This window comes from Rana temporaria, chromosome 2, assembly GCF_905171775.1.
Source record: "Rana temporaria chromosome 2, aRanTem1.1, whole genome shotgun sequence".
In the NCBI taxonomy this organism is placed as follows: Eukaryota; Metazoa; Chordata; class Amphibia; order Anura; family Ranidae; genus Rana; species Rana temporaria.
The window spans coordinates 366,410,894-366,429,668 of NC_053490.1; the positions used below are offsets into that span (position 1 = coordinate 366,410,894).

General features: G+C 42.7%; 1 protein-coding gene across 1 annotated transcript; it reads left to right on the forward strand.

The window, feature by feature from the left end:
- The first annotated feature begins 162 nt into the window (after positions 1 to 162).
- BYSL (bystin like) lies at positions 163 to 18,469 on the forward strand. Its single transcript, XM_040337696.1, has 7 exons — positions 163 to 474; positions 5,458 to 5,617; positions 7,058 to 7,196; positions 10,043 to 10,176; positions 10,529 to 10,689; positions 11,971 to 12,073; positions 17,788 to 18,469. The coding sequence occupies exons 1-7, from the start codon at positions 216 to 218 to the stop codon at positions 18,134 to 18,136; spliced, it is 1,305 nt and encodes a 434-aa protein (XP_040193630.1). The 5' UTR covers positions 163 to 215; the 3' UTR covers positions 18,137 to 18,469.
- The last annotated feature ends 306 nt before the right edge of the window (positions 18,470 to 18,775 follow it).

An 18,775-nucleotide genomic window follows, 5' to 3' on the forward strand; every position in this document is an offset into this window, starting at 1 on the left:
CTTTGGAATTTGATGCTATTTTTGAGGAGGTGACCATTTTTTTGAAGCCTTATACAATGAGGAATCTCCACAGTTGTCTATCCCAACATGGCGGCAGACAGAGACGCTTCCGCTTTGACACATCCATCGTTAGTATTTGCGTTCCACCAACTTCGGTGGGACTAACGAGACGCACGGCGCATGCGCAACAGCAGCTCGTCAACACGTGTGGAATCATGCCCAAGCAGCGCAGTTCCCGGGGCTCTGCTCCCCGTCATGCAGCGTTGGCTGACCAGATCATACAAGATGGGGCGGTCAGAGTCACGAATAGAAGCAAGAAAAGAGGGCAGGGGGACGAAGACTCGCAGGACGAGAACTATGTGGATGAGAAGCTGTCACGGAAGATCCTGGAGCAGGCCCGGCTACAGCAGGAAGAACTGGAGGCCGAGCATGGACCTGGGAGACAAGTCGCTAAGCAGAAGACAACTGTCCTCGGTATGGTCTAATCGCCTCTAGTATCCCCATCACACCCCCTGGTATTCATCTGTTCAGAAAAGTTATTGTATTTCTAATTCTGGAGTAAGGGGGTGTTTAGAAGTTTATAGTGTCTGTCCTCTCCGGGAGATTTGCCACCATTATTTGTCAGAGACTTAAAGTGGAGGTACACCCGGAAATGTACATTTTTAACCTTAGATTGATGCTCATTTTGTCTAGGGGAATCGGGTGTTTTTTTTTTTTTAATCGAAGCAGTACTTACCGTTTTAGAGAGCGATCTTCTCCGCCGCTTCCGGGTATGGGCTGCGGGACTGGGCGTTCCTATTTTGATTGACAGGCTTCCGACGGTCGCATACATCGCGTCACGATTTTCCGAAAGTAGCTAAACAGTGCGCAGGCGCCGTATAGAGCCGCACCAACGTTCGGCTTCTTTCGGCTACTCGTGACGCGATGGATGCGACTGTCGGAAGCCTGTCGCTCAAACTAGGAACGCCCAGTGCCGAAAGACCATACCCGGAAGCGGCGGAGAAGATCGCTCTCTAAAACGGTAAGTACAGCTTCGATTTTAAAAAAACTAGCCGATTCCCCTAGACAAAATGAGCATCCATCTAAGGTTAAAACATTTTTTTCGGGTGAACTCCTGCTTTAATAAAGTGGATGGCAAGTCTGTACAACCACTTTTGCCTACAGGTGTAAGCCTATACTAAGGCTTGCCTGTAGCTGCTGGAAATATCTCCCAAACCTGCAAGGTTTAGGAGATATTTATAATATGAGTGTGTCGATGGCGGCGCATGCACACTTTAGAAAAGGGGTGCGATCATAGCGTTTGTAAAGGGGTCATGCTGTGATTGGCGGCTCCCATGACTCTGGCCAGTCACAGAGCCGGAGTCCGCGGCCCCGGAAGGAAGAAGGCTGAAGGTAGACGCTTCCGGACAGCAGTGACATCGCAGGCTTCTTTTTTAAGTACCGTATTTATCAGCGTATATGGCGCACTTTTTTGCCCTGAAAATCAGGGCAAAATCGTGGGTGCGCGATATACGCCGATACCCGCGCCGAGTTTTGAATACTGCGCCGACATATACCGAGCGCAGTACACTCGGGTATAGTCGGCCAGTCTCGGCTTCTTCCGCGGTCACGTCCTGGACGTACAGGACGTGAGCGTGACAGTTGCTGAGCCTGCCCGAGTGTACTGCGCTCGGTATATGCTGGCGCAGTATTCAAAACTCGGCGCGGGAAACGAGCGGGGAGGACGCCGCACCCGCCGCAGAAGGACACCCGAATCCGCAGAAGGACGCCGGACCCGACAAGGCCGCTTGTTTGCTTCACCCCCCCGCTGCCATATTTGGCATCTTTGGGGAGGCGTCCCCACTTCCGGGAGAACTTGCTGCAGTAAGGTCCGCTGGAAGTTTGGCCCCTTCTCCTTCCACGGCTTCTGGGCCATTCAGAATGCGCATGCGCTTTGTGCAAGTGGAGTAGGAAACTGGCTGCAGGTTCACCTTATGGAGAATAGCGAGGGCATCATGATTGAAACATCGCCTGGAGTGCCGACAGCCTAGGATCCCTGGAAAGGTGAGTGTCCTTATATGTAAAGTCAGCAGCTACAGTATTTGTAGCTGCTGACTTTTAAAAAAAAATTGGTGGGGGGAGGGGTTGGAACTTCGCTTTAACAGGTTCAAACCGTGCTCTGCGTTCTTGAATACTTTGACTATAGATACGTTTTTAAAGGGTTACTTCCCTTTATGTCAAAACAAGAAAAGGTAAACTAACCCGCGACACCCTCACCCAAATGCATGTGTCCCTATCATTAAATGAAATATTAATGAAAAAAGAGGAGGGGAAAAAAGTGCGTAAAGAAACTCTCCCGGACTGCGGTTTTTGTGGTGTGAACCAGCCCTAAAACAACGAGACCTCAGGGAGATTCCCATTGGTCAGTGCAGTCACCTTCTGGTGCTGACCGGTGCTTGCTCATTCTGAGCCTTAGGCCCCTTTCACACTGGGGCGGGAGGTGCGCTGACGGTATAGCGCCGCTATTTTTAGTGGTTCTATACCGTCGGAATTGCGGCGGTATTTGACCGCTAGCAGTACGGTTTTAACCCCAACTAGCAGCCGAAAAGGGTTAATGGCGCTTTGTCGGCCTTATTACCGTTGTTTCCCATTGCTTTCAATGGAAAGGAGCAGTAAACACACCGCTCCAAAGATGCTGCTAGCAGGACTTTTGGAGCGGTCCTGCTAGCGCACTGCTTCAGTGTGAAAGCCTTCCGGTTTTCACTTTGAGACTTCAGGGCAGGAGTTTTTCAGGTGATATTTTTAGTGCTAAAACGCCTGAAAAACTCCTCAAAGTAAAAGGGGCCTCAGGGGGGCCAGCCTCCTGCCCGTGTATGGCGTTTTTCTATTGCTCAAACCGCTACATCGGCTGGCATGGATAGCAGACACTCATTGAAGGAGGCAAGTACAGCAGGGATCCGGGGGTGTTGTGAATTCAGCTTTTCATTTTATGTAAAAAAAGGGAACTATCCCTTGATTAAAGGAAATACCTGTTAAGTGAAATGGTGTGAGCTGTTAGGGGTGACCGCTCACTCTGGAAATGTTAAAGGTAAGCTCCACTTTTGCTGAAAAAAAAAAAAGCAAATAAAAAATAATGTAGCATATACAACTAATAGAGAAGCCACATTAGAGTTTAATGTGTTACCCCAACATTTTATCTTCCTGATGTGTCTCTTGAGCCATGTACTTGTATGAAAGTCTCCTTCTTTTTTGTATTGCTTCCTTTGTGTTAAATCTCTGGTGTTCCTGCCAGTCCTTCTGCTTTCCTATTAAAAACCGACCACACTAGGCATGAGAGCACATCCTTACCAGTGTGATCAGTTTCCTGGTCTGCTTGGAGCACAGCCTGCCTGTCCTCCAATGGCCAAGACTTGTGCTACACACCCCACTGAAGTCTCCACCCCCACAACTCTAAAGTGGGGTACACACTATGAGAAAATCAGTTTCTCAGCAAATCGGAACCAATGAATGAGAATTTGTATGAAAATTCTTGTTCGACAAAGGCTTTTTTCCTTTCTCCTGATAATGCGGTCTGTCTTTTTCTTGTACGAAAATCACACAAAGACGGCACACATTAAATAAAAATTGTTCTTTCTGTTCCCGTACGAGATTTTTTTTTGGAGTTTGTCCCTTCGGGATTTTCGTTTTGCTGCTGCTCTCAGGTACGGTGCTAGATTGAGATTAGATAAGTATACAGGAGGGGCTAGGTGGGGAGCTGATCACAGGAAGTTTTCTACCTTAAAGGGGTTTTAAAGGTAAAAAAAATTTTTTTTTTCCTAAATAGCTTCCTTTACCTTAGTGCAGTCCTCCTTCACTTACCTCATCCTTCCATTTTGCTTTTAAATGTCCTTATTTCTTCTGAGAAATCCTCACTTCCTGTTATTCTGTCTGTAACTCCACACAGTAATGCAAGGCTTTCTCCCTGGTGTGGAGTGTCGTGCTCGCCCCCTCCTTTGGACTACAGGAGAGTCAAGACGCCCACTAACACAGATCTCCTTTCTCTATTTGCAACGTAGAGAGCATCCTGACTCTCCTGTAGTCCAAGGGAGGGGGCAGGCACAACACTCCACACCAGGAAGAAAGCCTCGCATCACAGTGTGTAGTTACAGACAGAAGAACAGGAAGTGAGGATTTCTCCGAAGAAATAAGGACATTTAAAAGCAAAATGGAAGGATGAGGTAAGTGAAGGAGGACTGCACTAAGGTAAAGGAAGCTTTTTAGGAAAAAAAAAGTACCTTTTTCAACCCCTTTCACACCTGCGGACCGTTCAGATCCGCCTGTCAGTTTCTTCAGGCGGATCTGAACAGGCGCTACATGTATCCCTATGGAGCGTCGGATGTCAGCGGTGACATGTCCACTGACACCCGATCAGCCCAGCTCCGATCCTCTCCGCTAAAATGTGATGGATGCAAACCCTATTTTTGCATCTGTCTGGCGGACCGCATCGGATGAAAATGAACAGACGGTTCGTTTTAATTCGATCCCCCATAGAGGAGAGCGGAGATCTGACTGGTTCGTCTCTGCGCAGTGAGACAGACCTGTCATCTGCCGGCTCAGCGTGGATCAAAGGAGCGATCCCCGCTGAGCAAGCGGATGTTAAAAAACTGATTCTCACGGGATTCGCAGGTGTAAAAGGAGCATAATGCAAAGAAGGTAAACAAAAACTTCTGCTCCTTCCTAGGACTACATGTCTCATGAGGCATTGCTCCTCACACATTCACAAATTCTCCGGCACTTACTGACATGTATGAATGGTGTACTAAGCTGTATGTGTGCTGCACTGTATTTCCTGATATGTAAACATATAATGCATTCTGTATGCAGGATAACTATTTTTATAATCAAGTTTTTCAATTTCAACCCTACTTGTGAGTGCAGCTCCCCCTTATACTTACCTGAGCCCAGTCTCAATATAGTGATGTGCACGAGAGCAGCGGCTCTCTCCCTCCTCATAGGCTCAGACACACTGTCTGTCACAGCCAGTGAGGAGGGGACAGGGCCAAGCTGCATTCTGTGTATCAATAGACACAGAGCTGACTCAGGGGTGAGCCCGCGCAAATGTCTCCTTGGCAAAGGGCTGTGGTGGGAGGTCTGAGGGGCCAAGAGCGCCCCGAGAAGAAGATTAGGGTTGCTGTCTGCAAAACCATTGCACATTTTACTGCACAGCACCGCACATGTATGGTGTCAACATATTCAAAACAATTGTCTTGGATATTTATAAAACGGAGAAGAGTTGGGAGCCCTTCTTCAGGGATAGGAGTTTGAGGCTAGAGATGAGCTTTAAAGTATAACACAAAAGTTTTGCCTTTGGTTATATATATATATATATATATATATATTATGCATTTGTTATTTTAAAGCCATTGCTCTATTTAAAAAAAAAACAAAAAAACAATCATTTGCTTTCTATGATCTGAACTTGTTTTTCCTTGCATGTAGATTATAAAAGTAAAGCTGAAAATTCTGACTCGGAGGATGAATGGCCCACCTTAGAGAAGGCCGCTTCTATGGATGCAGCAACCTATAATGAACATGTGGAGGTGAACCCTGAAGATGAGGAGGCAATTGCAATGTTCATGAATAAAAACCCTCCAGTGAGGTGAGAACCCTTAAAAAAATAAATAAATAATAATAATCTGCCAGTTATACAATTACATATACTGTTGTTGAACAGGGAATCCTGGGGAAGATTTATGATCGCCTGTTTGATCACATTTATGCCAAACTGGAAACATTTGTACAGCATTCCGTTTATTTGTATATTATAACCATTTTAGAACATGTCTCTTGTTATCCTAAGGGTGGTTCACAGCACGATTCCTGCGGTTCTACATGCATGTTTTTAATGCGTTCCAGTGTGTTTTTGATGTTTTTCCCAAACTTTATATTTTTTTCCCCTCATCTCAATTTAGCACATATTTATTTTATTGTATTTAAGTATAAATTACCCCAGATCTCACATTTAAGATGTCCTGTAACTATTTTTACTCTGTTTACATTCCTTGTAATGGGAGTAAAAGTGACCCAAGGTTTTTTTTTTTTTTTTTTAAAGACAGGGTAAAAATAAAAAAGGTCAAATAAATGTAAATCGCCCCGCCGATACATACGCAAGTCACGGCCGCATATGTAAACGGTGTTCAAACCACACATGTGAGGTATTGCCGCGATTGTTGGAGCGAGAGCAATAATTCTGCACCTTCTCTAACTCAGAACTGGTAACCTGCAGACATTTTCAAACGCCACTTATGGAGATTTTTAAGGGTCAAAGTTTATTACTATTCCACGAGCAGGTGCAATTTTGAAGCCTGACATGTTGGGTATCAATTTACTTGGCATAACATTATCTTTCACGATATAAAAAAAATTGGGCTTACTTTACTGTTGTCTTATTCATTTTTTTTTTTTTTAAGTCAACGTTTTATTTTTTCCACAAAACAACTTGCGTTTGTAAGACCACTGCGCAAATACGGTGTGACATAGTATTGCAATGACCATTTTATTCTCTTTGGCGTTTCTAAGTGATTTTCTAGGAAAAAAAATATTTCAACTTTGTAAACAAGTGTCAAAAAGAGGCTCAGTGGTTAAAAACGCACTGGACCGCACTTGGTTTTAACCAGCCCATAGCGTATCTTTAAGACATTACTCAGTTAAAGCAGTGCTATAATTATCTACCATTGCTGGCTTGTTTTTTGGATACTTTGAGTCATTGGTGCAGAACAAGTAAGTTTATCAGTAATTCTGGGTGTTGAAGGTGAGCATCTCAAAGTATTGAAACTACTGGATCAGCATGACGGCCAACCATAGCAGACTTCAAAGCACAAATACAACATTGCCTGACATAAACAATTGTTTTCAAGTTCAGCTTGCACCAAACCCCATTTCTTTGCCCCACTTAGTATTTTAGGATGAGGAAAAAGCATGTTGTTGTCCTCGTATTGCCATAATGGCAACAATAAATCATTTTAATGACAATCTATTAACTATTAATGTTTTTGTTCCATATGATGTCATAATGGGTATCCTCTTTGCTGTTTCGTAGACGGACTCTTGCTGACATAATCATGGATAAAATAACAGAGAAGCAAACGGAAGTGGAAACGGTGATGTCAGAGGTTTCTGGAAGACCAATGCCACAGTTGGACCCTCGAGTGTTAGAAGTGTATAAGGGAGTAAAGGAGGTGTGAATAAAAAAAAAAAAAAATGTTAAAGCAAAACTAAACCTGCTAATACTCCCCTCCAATAATGTGATGCCCATGAGCTCCCTCACAAGCACTGGCTTTGTCCATTTTATTTGGCATGGCCAGAATTGTATAACTTGCACATGTGCACAGTTCACCTCACCCATCCCAGCACTGAAATATGCAGAGAATGTACACATGTAATTTTAAAGTTACTAAACCCAGTATTATGAAAATGGTTCATCCGACCACAGTGCCCACAGAATATAAATCTTTTTACATTAAAGTACTGCCACTATATACTTTTTTGGATGATCTGTATGCCATGGTTGCATAATAAATGGCACAGTTTCTCCAGTGCTGAGAGTTAAGGTGGGAGGAGATTTCCACTGCAGCCTGTATATACGCCCACATGTGTGATGTCAATCGGCTTTGGTACGCAGAGATCATAAAGATGGCGGTAGAAAGTCCTTGGGTGCTTTCACTACGTCACGACCTGGGTTCAAATTTCTTACTTCTGTACTAATATATATATATATATATATATACAAACACATACACATACACACACACACACACACTCTCTATAGAGGATGCTTTAAAAGCCCCCTGTAGGTCATCAGTTTAGTTTTGCGGAGGAGGTCTTGTGCTGGAATTATTTCCCTCACTCTGGCTTGCGCGGTGATATGCAACGTGCATCACAATCAACGTTTTCACGAGTAGGCGCCACTGTTTGGTGGGCCTCAATATTTTTGTTTGGGATTTTATGTGCTTGGGTGTAAGATTTTTTTATTTTTTTTTGCAAAAAACAAAACATTGCTTCCCAGGGGACACGGAAAGTCTAACCCGGAAGTGACATCATAGATGTCACTTTCCAGGTCACATCAAGAAGGGGAGGAGAGCAGTTGTGTGTCCACTCTTCTCCTCAAACTCCCCCCCCCCCCCCCCCCCCCCCCCCAGCAGCCGGCACTTGCCATGTGGGTTGTGGGCCCGCAAATGGGCAAGCGGAGCCTGAAAAACATGGCGCATCGGGTGGTCGCCGGTACTGGGGGGGGTTGTTAACAATCGGGCGGCAGCGCAAATGCTTATACCTGACAGGTAGGAGTCTGCCTGTCAGTTGTACACTATCTCGGTGGCTGCAGCCAGCGGATTGTGTGTGAAATACCCCTGCTGTCAGGTCTGTACTACATATGGACCAGGCAGCGAAAGGGTTAAAGGCACCCTGGGGCGTGTTGGAAGAGGTTAAAGAAAATGAGTTTTATAGGAAAAACACACTTTATCGTACACCACAGGACACAGAGCCTCCATTCCTTACATAGTGGGTTGTATAGCTCAGGTGATCGGACACTGGCACAACCAATGAAGACAAGTTCCCCTCGATATAACCCCTCCCCTAAGGGAAGTGCCTCAGTTTTTTCACCAGTGTCTAAGGTGTTGGACATTAATGCTAAAAAGCCAGCATCCAGGCGTATCTACTACAGAGCCGTATGTTTCCTGGTGTGACTCCAGAGGGGAATCCTCAAAAGTATGCCATAAGTAGGATTCTCGCCTTTTGCCAATTAGGAGTGGATATGAAATTAGCCGAATACCATCAAGGGTCAAATATCGGCTTTATCAGTCTTTTTTTTAGAGACCTCTGGCATCTCTTTCCCTAGTCCGGGCATTCATTCAGGGAGTACTGTGGATAAATCCACCAGTCAAGTCTCCCTTATGTCCTTGGGATTTGAACTTGGTATTGTCAGTCTTGCAAAAGCAACCTATCCGCCATATTCCTTTGATTCTTTTGAGCAGGAAATTGGCCTTTTTGATTGCTATCTCTTCTGCTAGAAGACATATCGGAGTTTAGCAGCTCTTTCTTATAAAGAGCCTTATTTAGTTAGTCACAAGGACAAAATTGTGCTACGCCCCCCATCCTACCTTTCTTCCAAAGGTGGTGTCTGCGTTTTCATTTAAATCAAGACCTTGTTTTGCCTTCCTTTTTTCCTGACCCGTGGACAGCGAGGGGAGGGTTATTGCACTTTCTAGATGTAGTAAGAGCAGTAAAAGTTTATCTGCAGGAAACTGCTCAGATACGTAAAACTGATGTTTTGTTTATTTTGCCAGATGGTCCCAAGAAGGGTCAAGCGGCATCAAAATCCACCATTGCGCGATGGATTCGACAAGTAATTATTCAAGCTTCTGGTTTAAGGAACAGGATTCCTCCTTTTTCTGTTAAGGCGCAATCAACCAGGGCAATAAGTGCTTCATGGGCAGTGCATCACCAGGCTTCGATGGCTCAGATCTGTATAGCTGCAACTTGGTCTTCAGTCCATACATTTACCAAATTCTATCAAATAGATGTGAAAGGACATGAGGATTCCACCTTTGGGCGTAGTGTGCTGTAGGCAGCAGTATAGGGCTTCTTGTTCATTAAGCGGCCTGTTTGATCTGTGTCTCCCACCCCTCATTGAGCATTGCTCTGGGACGTTCCACTATGTAATGAATGGAGGCTCTGTGTTTTATAACTGCGTGCAAAATCGTTTTCTTGGAGTAAACCACGGGACACAGAGGGTCCCGCCCCTCGTTTTGGGTTACGTATTGCTTTGCTACAAAACTGAGGTACTTTCCATAGAGGAGAGGTTATATAGAGGGGAACTTGTCCTCATTGGTTGTGCCAGTGTCCAATCGCCTCTGGTGAGCTATACAACCCACTATGTAATTAATGGAGGCTCTGTGTCACATGGTGTACTCAAAGAAAAGGATTTTTACAGGTAAGCTGTTATGAAAATCCTAGTGTGTGTGTGTGTGTGTGTGTGTTTTTTTTTTTAAAGATTTGCATTAATGTCATTAACGTTGTCTATTTTTAGGTTCTTTCAACCTATCGTAGTGGCAAGCTTCCTAAAGCCTTCAAAATAGTTCCAGCCCTAGCAAATTGGGAACAGATCCTGTACATTACAGAGCCCGAGACCTGGACTGCTGCAGCCATGTATCAGGCCACGCGGTATGTGTTTTTGTATAAACGTTTAAAGCAGATTTTTTATATATTTTTTTTGTGTGTATATGTGTGTGTGTGTGTGTATGTATGTATGTATGTATGTGTGTGTATGTATATGTGTGTGTGTGTATATGTGTATATATGTATATATATATATATATATATATATATATATATATATATATATATATATATATATATATATATATATATATATATATATATATATATATATATATATATATATATATATATATATATATATATATATATATATATATATATATATATATATATATATAAAATTAGTATTGAGTTATGTCTTGATCTAATGTACTTTTCCTTATGATCCTACCAGCATCTTCTCATCTAACTTGACAGAACGTATGGCACAACGCTTCTACAACCTTGTTCTGCTTCCACGTGTGCGAGATGACATTGCTGAATACAAGCGCCTCAATTTCCATCTGTACATGGCTCTGAAAAAAGCATTATTCAAGCCTGGTGCCTGGTTTAAAGGTATGTTCACAAAGAAACGTATGTATGAAAGTTGTACTAGTAGAAATATTTCACCTTTTCTATAGCAGTTAATCAGAATTACTGTTTCATTTTCAAACCTTAGTGCAGAAATGAAACTTGTAACCTAATTGGTTCCTTTTCAAGATGTTTTTTTTAGGCACTTTTGTATACATCTGTCCCAAAATGCTTAGTAACTGAGCGATGAGCTTCTGTGTGTTTTTATTTAAAAAAGAAATCTAAAAGCAATTAATGCTGTGCTCTTCACTGACCATTCTCTAAAAGCCTATACCAGGTATGAACAAAAATTGTGTCTGGACAGCCGCACTCTGAACAAGTTGTAGCCTTTATTAAAAAAAAAAAAGACAGCACTACAAGTCACAGCAACACAAAACCTGATTGCTGACGCGTTTCGCACTGAAACTTGTGCTTAGTCATAGCTATGACTAAGCACTAGTTTCAGTGCGAAACGCGTCAGCAATCAGGTTTTATTTTATGTTGCTGTGACTTGTAGTGCTGTCCTCCCCCCTTTTTTTTTTTTTTTATTATAAAGGCTACAACTTGTTCAGAGTGCGGCTGTCCAGAAACAATTTTTGTTCCTGCTTTGCGAAGTGCATTTCCTGCACCTGAGTTGTCTATGGAGGATATTCATTTGGGTTCCCACCTGGACCGGCTACTCCCTTTCCCTTCCTATACCAGGTATGTTTGCTGCTACGTACGTACTCTGGTCTTTTTTTAGGCCTTGTGCACACTAGACGTTTTTGGACGTTGTTACAGCATCTGTTTTTGGCAGTAGATATTTTTTTTTTTTCTACAGTCATTAAACTCTCACAACATCATGTTATCCTATGTGTCCATGCACACATAGGCTGTTATCAGCAGTTTTGGGCAGTGGCGTTTTTGAGCAGTAAAAAAAAGAGATGATGTTTTTCAGCTGTAAAAATGCTCTAACGCTTTTAAACGCTCAAAAACTTCACTCACCAGCATTTTTTTTTACGTTTTTGATACATTCAAAAGGAAAAAATATATAATTAGTGTAAAAACGCTATTGCAAAATCGTTAAACTCTGCAAAGTTTTTATAACGTTATTTTAACGTCCAGTGTGCAACGAGGCCTTATAAGGAGTGTCTAAAAATGTCTGCAGTCTTGAGACCTAGATGTCATGGACTTTGATCTGATCTCTACCATATTTATGTACATTCTGCAAAATCCAAAATTTTCCTATAGGTTGCTTGTGTGAGAAAATTATCAAAGAAGCTATTTTTTTTTTTTTTTTTTTTTTAGGAATCCTCATACCGCTTTGTGAGTCTGGATCATGCACCTTGAGAGAAGCTGTGATTATTGGAAGTATTCTAACAAAATGCTCCATCCCTGTACTTCACTCCAGGTACCTGCCTGAATTCATATACAGATTACTAGAGACAATATAGTAAAAAGTAAATTCTAAACATGTAATGGTATGTGCATAGTTGCCATTTGCAATACTGAATGCACAATGTAAGTAGGCCAAGATGGTTTTTAGGCATTGTTCATATGGACTTGAGCTTGAATAGAACTACAGTGTAGAGAAAGCTTTAGCAAAGCCTTTGTTGAAGTGATTATAAACCTTTGGTTATTTTTTTAAACCAAAATAAAATGTTATACTTGCCTGCTCTGTATAATGGTTTTGTACAGAAAAGACAGATCCTCTTCTGGCATGCCCCCCTTGGCCCTGCCCTCGTTACCTCGTCACAACATTTGATTGACAGCAGAAGCTATCAGTCTGCCCAATGAGGAGGGAGCTGCTACTCTTGTGCATTACACTGGATCGAATTTGGCTTGGGTAAGAATAAGGGAGGGGGCTGTGGGGCTACTGTAGCACAGAAGGTTTTTTACCTTAATGCATGAATGCATTAAGGTAAAAAAAAAATCTTGAGACTTTAGAACCACTTTTAGGTTTGGCCAGCTTTAAAGGAGAACTCCAGCTTTTCTTCCCCAAAGCAACAGATGCATTGTGCACCACAATGAACCACAGCCACAGCCCCAATGTCAAATTGTGTGTAACTTACCTACTTTTAGCTCTATATATTTTCTTTGTGGTCAAAGTTCTGCAACTTCCTGATTCCTTCCTTTACCAGTCCTGATACTTCATGTCTCGTGATCCCTTGAGCCTCTGTAGTTTCAGGGCGGGCTATGGCAGTCACTTGCACCAGTTCTGGGAGTTGATGCGGGTGGGTTCTTTGGTTACTGTCGGTGTTTCTAAGCAGTGGCGTCACTAGGGTTGGTGTCACCCCACCCCACAAACTATAGTTCCCTTCCCGCAGTACAGACCCCCCCCCCCCCCCACACCACTAATTACAGACCGCCCCCCCCCTCCCTTACATACCTCAGAACAGTGCTGCGCTACACACACTGTGTCTGTCCCTCGAGCACAGGCTCCTTCTCCTCTGTGGATGTAAACAGAGGAGGAGGTGTCTTCAGTCCGTGCCGCTGAGGTAAACGGTGGCGCGGGCAGAGGCACAGCTAATCGGGGGCAGCGGTCGCTGTTAGAGGTGCGTGCTGCTACCCACGGGTGTCACCCGGCACCTGCCTAGCAACGCCTCTGTTTCTGAGCCTTCATATGGGTGGTGAAAGGAGAGTATTGGAATTCTGCTCTCATCAATCCATTCCTCTCTGTAACCTTACCAATATAATATGTGCTGCTGTCCTTGCGTCTCAGTGCCTGGGGAAGTCCAGGACCAGGGTGATTGTCTGTTTTTCTGGCCCTAGAGCGCAAGCCGCTGGGCGGCATGTTTTTCCCTGCTGATAGCTTGGCTGTATGTGCAGGGGAAAGAGGAAGCCACAGACTGGGGTGGGGGCTATGCCCTCCAAGCTGGCCCACAGGAAGTGCTGACGTCATTGGGCACCAGAGACGCTGGATCTGGTCTCCGAACGGCACGAACAGGGACCCTGGGAGGCTGGTCTTTTAAAAGGTGAAGACCCAGCAGAGGCTGCGGATCACCAGAGGGGCAGGATAGATTCTTCTGCAGCACCTCACAAGTAAGCTTGGAGGAGTGTTTTCACCCCCCTTGCATATCCAGTGAGGGGACATATTTTCCTCCCTCCTGCACGAGGTGTTATGGAGTGTTGGTCTGTAACAGAAACAAAATGACCCAAGACCAGCCACCTCAAAGAAAATGTGCGGTTTAGGACCGAACATACACCGATAAATACGGTAACCGATTATGAAATCGATTACTATTTTCATAATCGGTTAATCGGCCAGTAACATAATGGGTAATAAAAATAAAAATTGTCCCTTTTTTATAGAGCAAATAATCACTATGGTTAATATTATATTAATATGAAAAGTCTTTGTACATTCGCTGAATGAAAGAATGTTTGAAATTTTCACTTGCTTTTAACATTCAGTTTTAAAATGAATGTAATTTCTGAACGAAAACCACATACACGATCTGAAAATTTCATTGACCAAGAAGTTTTCTATTATTTCTTACCTTTCCCGTCACTATGGTTGAAAATGAACATTGATTTGACCCCACTGGCGATTAGAAAATCGAACAAATGTTCTTTAAAATTGTTTAATATTTACCACTTCATAGGGATACTTAAGAATAAATTGTTTTTTTTTTTTTTTTTTGATTCTGAAAATCGTTGGTTGCAACCCTAGTGCAGTTTGCGGAAACAAATTGAGCTCCTCATGGAGTAAAGCAGTGTGCCGCACTTGTATAGACAGCCTAGTCACGAATAACCTGGTAGTTTCCTGTCAGAAAATGCTGACTTCTTTTAGAGATAAGCTAACCTCAACGTTCAGCTCATTCAAAATACTGCTTACTAAGATCCAGGTCCCCTCACAGGGTCCAACTCCAGGAATCCAGCTGGTCCTAGCTCTCCACAGCAGAGCGCGAAGCGTGAAGACTCTGAGGAAGATGCCAGATCTACCCATTCTTCTCCGGAAGATTCCGGGTCAGATACAGGGCCCAGGGTTAGAGAATCCGTAAAGGGCTTGAGTTATAATTTTCATTGGAAGACGTTGATGACTTATTGAAACGCTATCTATACGACCCTTGATATAAAGAAAGCGAAGGTATAGTTGTCTAAACATGACCTTTATGTACAAAGGTTTGCATAAGAAAAAGGCTATAATTTTCCCTGTGCATAGTTCCCTGCCTGATACGATCAAGCTGAAGTGGGAAAATCCAGAGAAAAAAACTTTTTTTTTTTTCTGTTAATCTAAAAAAAGTTTCCATTTCAAGGGGACACAGCACAGCCATGGAACAAAAATCCCAAGCTGGACGAACCTTTTTCAAAAGCTTAAAAAAACACGGACCTAGCGTCTGACGATATGAGCACGCTTAGGGATCCGATGGATAAAAGAGGAGATATCCTTCTATGCAGGGCCTGGGACTCATTTATTGGGAATTTTAAGCCGACCCTAGCGTCCACTTGTGTAGACGGAAACCTAAAAGTTTAGTTGACACAAATACAAACGCATCTGTTGACAGGAACCTCTACGGAACAGATTATGAAGTCCTTCCCTCTCCTCTTTTGGGCACTGATTGGTTAGTATGACCGCTAGGAGCCTTGGTGAATTCGGCCAGAAGAAGCCTATGCTTAAAACCTGGTCAGGCGATGCTGCTTCTAAATTTCGCCTATGTGGTCTTCCCTTAATAGGCGACTATCTTTTTGGCCAAGGTCTGCAAGAGGCACTGGAGCGCATGGCCGATAGAAAAAGGCCTTTCCTGAGAATAAGAAAAAGCCAACAGCCAGAAAAAAAAAATTGTTGCCAAAGTAGGGAGCAGGGTCCAAGAGAAAAGGACAATAAGCCCAAAAAACACTGGACAGGGCACAAAGGCATAGATAAGGGGGGGGGTTTCATGTTTAATTTCAGCAACGCAATGGCACAGGGAAAATGATCCCCCAGGGAAGCAGGAGCTTTATCGAATTGGAGAAAGCTTCTAGCGGTTCAGAGAGCCTTGCAGGTGTTTCAGATGGAAATCAGGGGTCACAATCTCCAGATTCTATCGCTACTTTTGCATACATCAAAAAACAAGAAGGTACAAGGAGTCGGATACTTCATTCTATCGCCCAGGAAATCTTATCATGGGCAGAAGGAAATCCTAGCCTTGATCACAGCAGTGCACCTGAAAGGGACACAAAACTGTCTGGCAGATTATCTCAGCTGCTACCAGGTATGTTGGGACAAATTTACAGGTTGGACTTGTCTTTTTTCAACCTCACCAACTATGTAATTGTTCTCTTTATCTGGAAATCTTTGCGGATCTTGCCTACAGATGGGGATGTATTTTAGAAGACATATCTCATCCTAATAGCCCCTTATTGGCCCAAGAGGCCATGGGTTTTCCCTGTTGCAATCTCTGGTCTCAGAGCCTCCCGAAGATACAAGACCTATTGTTTGAGTCCAGTGTCGTACCCACAGGTGGCTTCCTTAAGCTTGATATCTGAAGAAAAGATACTAAGCACCCAGGGGTTTTCAGGCAAGGCTGTCGAGACCCTGGTAAACTGCAGAGACAGTTACTAGAGCTATATATTCCAAAGTCTGGAAGAAATTTATCTCATGGTTATCTGAAAACCAAAGATTAACTTGTGTTCCATCAATTTTGGAATTTGTTCAAGAGGGGGTTGACAAAGGTCTCGGTACTTTAAAAGTACAGGCGGCATCTTTCATTGTTTTTCTCCAATTTTCGCTTGGATAATCCCACTATAGCTAGATTCTTTAAATCAACATATAGGTAGTTATAAGTTGTCCAACGTAGGACCTGTCCCTGGTGCTTCAAAATCTGGTAGAATTCCCTGTTGGGCCCCCAGAGGTTAGTTCAATAAAATTCCTTAGCGTAAAGACAATTTTCCTGGTAGCAATTACCTCAGCTCATAGGGAAAGTGAGTTACAGGCCTTTTAAGTTGGAGAACCTTTCCTCAGTCTTTGAGGATCTGATTGTTTTGAAGACAGATCCGGGATTTTTACCTAAGGTGGCCAGTACCTTCCACAGATCGCAGGACATTGTACCTTTTTTGTAGTAGGGCGACAAAGAAAAATATATTTTTTTAGACGTTGGATGAATTCTTCTCGTCTATCTTGAGGTCACAAGACCTTTTAGGAAAACAGACGCCTTGTTTCTTCTATTAGGAGCACACAAGGGAAAGAGTGCATCTAAAGCCACTTTGCCTAGATGGATAAAGCAAGCCATTTCTGAATCTTACAAAATTAGGGAAGTTCCTCCGCCTTTTGTCATTGCGTACTCAACAATAGCCTTGTCTGCGTCTTGGGCTGGAGCCTCACCGGAACAAATATGCAAGGCTTTCACATGGTCCAGTTTTTCAACCTTCGTTAAACATTACTGCCTGGACCTCATATCCTCTTGGGAGCAGGCGTTTGGTCGTAAGGTCTTTGAGGCAGTTGTCCCTCCCTAGACTGGTAAGTTCAAGCTCATTGTCTCATGGGTTGTCCTGGAAGGCTCTTGGAGAAGAGCTGAGTTAGACTTACCGGTGACTCCTTTTCTGAGTCTTCCAGGACAGCCAGATTCCCACCCGGTTATATCTTGAGTTATGTGTATTATGCATATGTTTATAAGGGATATCGTACAGTTCTTGAGAAATACTGACATGGGGCCTGGAGGATCACCCTTTTTTTAACTGGTGGAGGTTATGTTTTTTTTCTGTCCTGTTAGGAGGAGCCCTAGGTCTCATGGGCTGTCCTAGAAGACTCTCAGTAACTGAGTTACTGATAAATCTAACTCTGCTTTTTTTTTAATGTAGATGTTGTGCCTAGTATAGGTCTCCAACTTGCACATGCCCGTGAAACTGCGAAAAACTGCAATGACCAACATTGTCCATAGGTGACATTTTAAAAGCTTTTGGAGTTGTTTCCTCTGTTTGCAATGGAATCATCTATAGTTTAAAGTTGATCTGTATGGCAGCTGATATTTGTGGGGTTTTGGCATATTGAAAGAATTTTCCCACATAGTTAACAAATCAGCTTGACAGATTCTTCTGCTGCATTTTTCAAGCTTTCTTAAAAAATGTAATTGGATGTATTATATGCATACTGTTTAATCAGTTTGCAAAGTTTAATTTCTGATTCTTTTACCTCTACTTTTCTAGTGCTGCAATGCTGAAGATAGCAGAGATGGAATATAATGGAGCTAATAGTATTTTCCTGAGACTGTTGATTGATAAAAAGTATGCTCTTCCCTTTCGAGTGCTTGATGCCCTTGTCTTCCACTTCCTGGCTTTCCGCTCAGACCGAAGAGAGCTCCCTGTTCTGTGGCATCAGAGTCTACTCACGCTTTGTCAGAGGTACAAGGAAGATATGTCATCAGAACAAAAGGAGGCTTTACATGAACTATTGCGAATCCACAACCACCCTCAAATATGTAATGAGATTCGTCGTGAGCTGATGAACTCTAAATCCAGAGACGTAGAGGTCACAACACCCATGGGTATGGACTGAACCTCAGTGTGAAGCAAGCGTGCCTGTATGAGCTGTGCTCACAAAAGTCTTTTATTTCAGTCTTTTGACATGTATTTTGCCTGTTAACCATGTAACTGGTTAGCACCATGTTTTCCTGCTTTTAAAGTTCTATTTCTGCTGGCTCCTGTCCTTTAAAGTTAAGATGGCAGGAAGCAGATGAGAAAACGGCTTTCATTTTATTTTTAAACCTCTAGTTTTATGAAGACCAAGCAACTAGAAAGTTTGATTGAAAACCGAATGAAGCTGCAGGAATTGATTACAAGTATTAATACTTGTTCATGACTGAGTAAAGGATAAAATGCCAAAATATAATCTTGTGTGCGTTTTTTTTTTTTTGTTTGTTTTTTATTTGCTTTTTAGAACCATCTGTAGGCATGCAGCCTGTGTTGTTAATTCTTTATAGAGAGCATTAATATTGTACAGGTTTGCAGTTCAGATTCAAGATCATGATAAAAAGCCAAACAAAGTGGGCATTTTTTTTTTTTAATGTTCATTTATTTTGAAATGCATCATGCACATTTAAAAAGGAGTAGCTGTAGCTAAAATTGTAAGTTCTTCCTTTCTTTTATATATATATATATATATATATATAAATATATTTTTTTACAGTTTTATGGC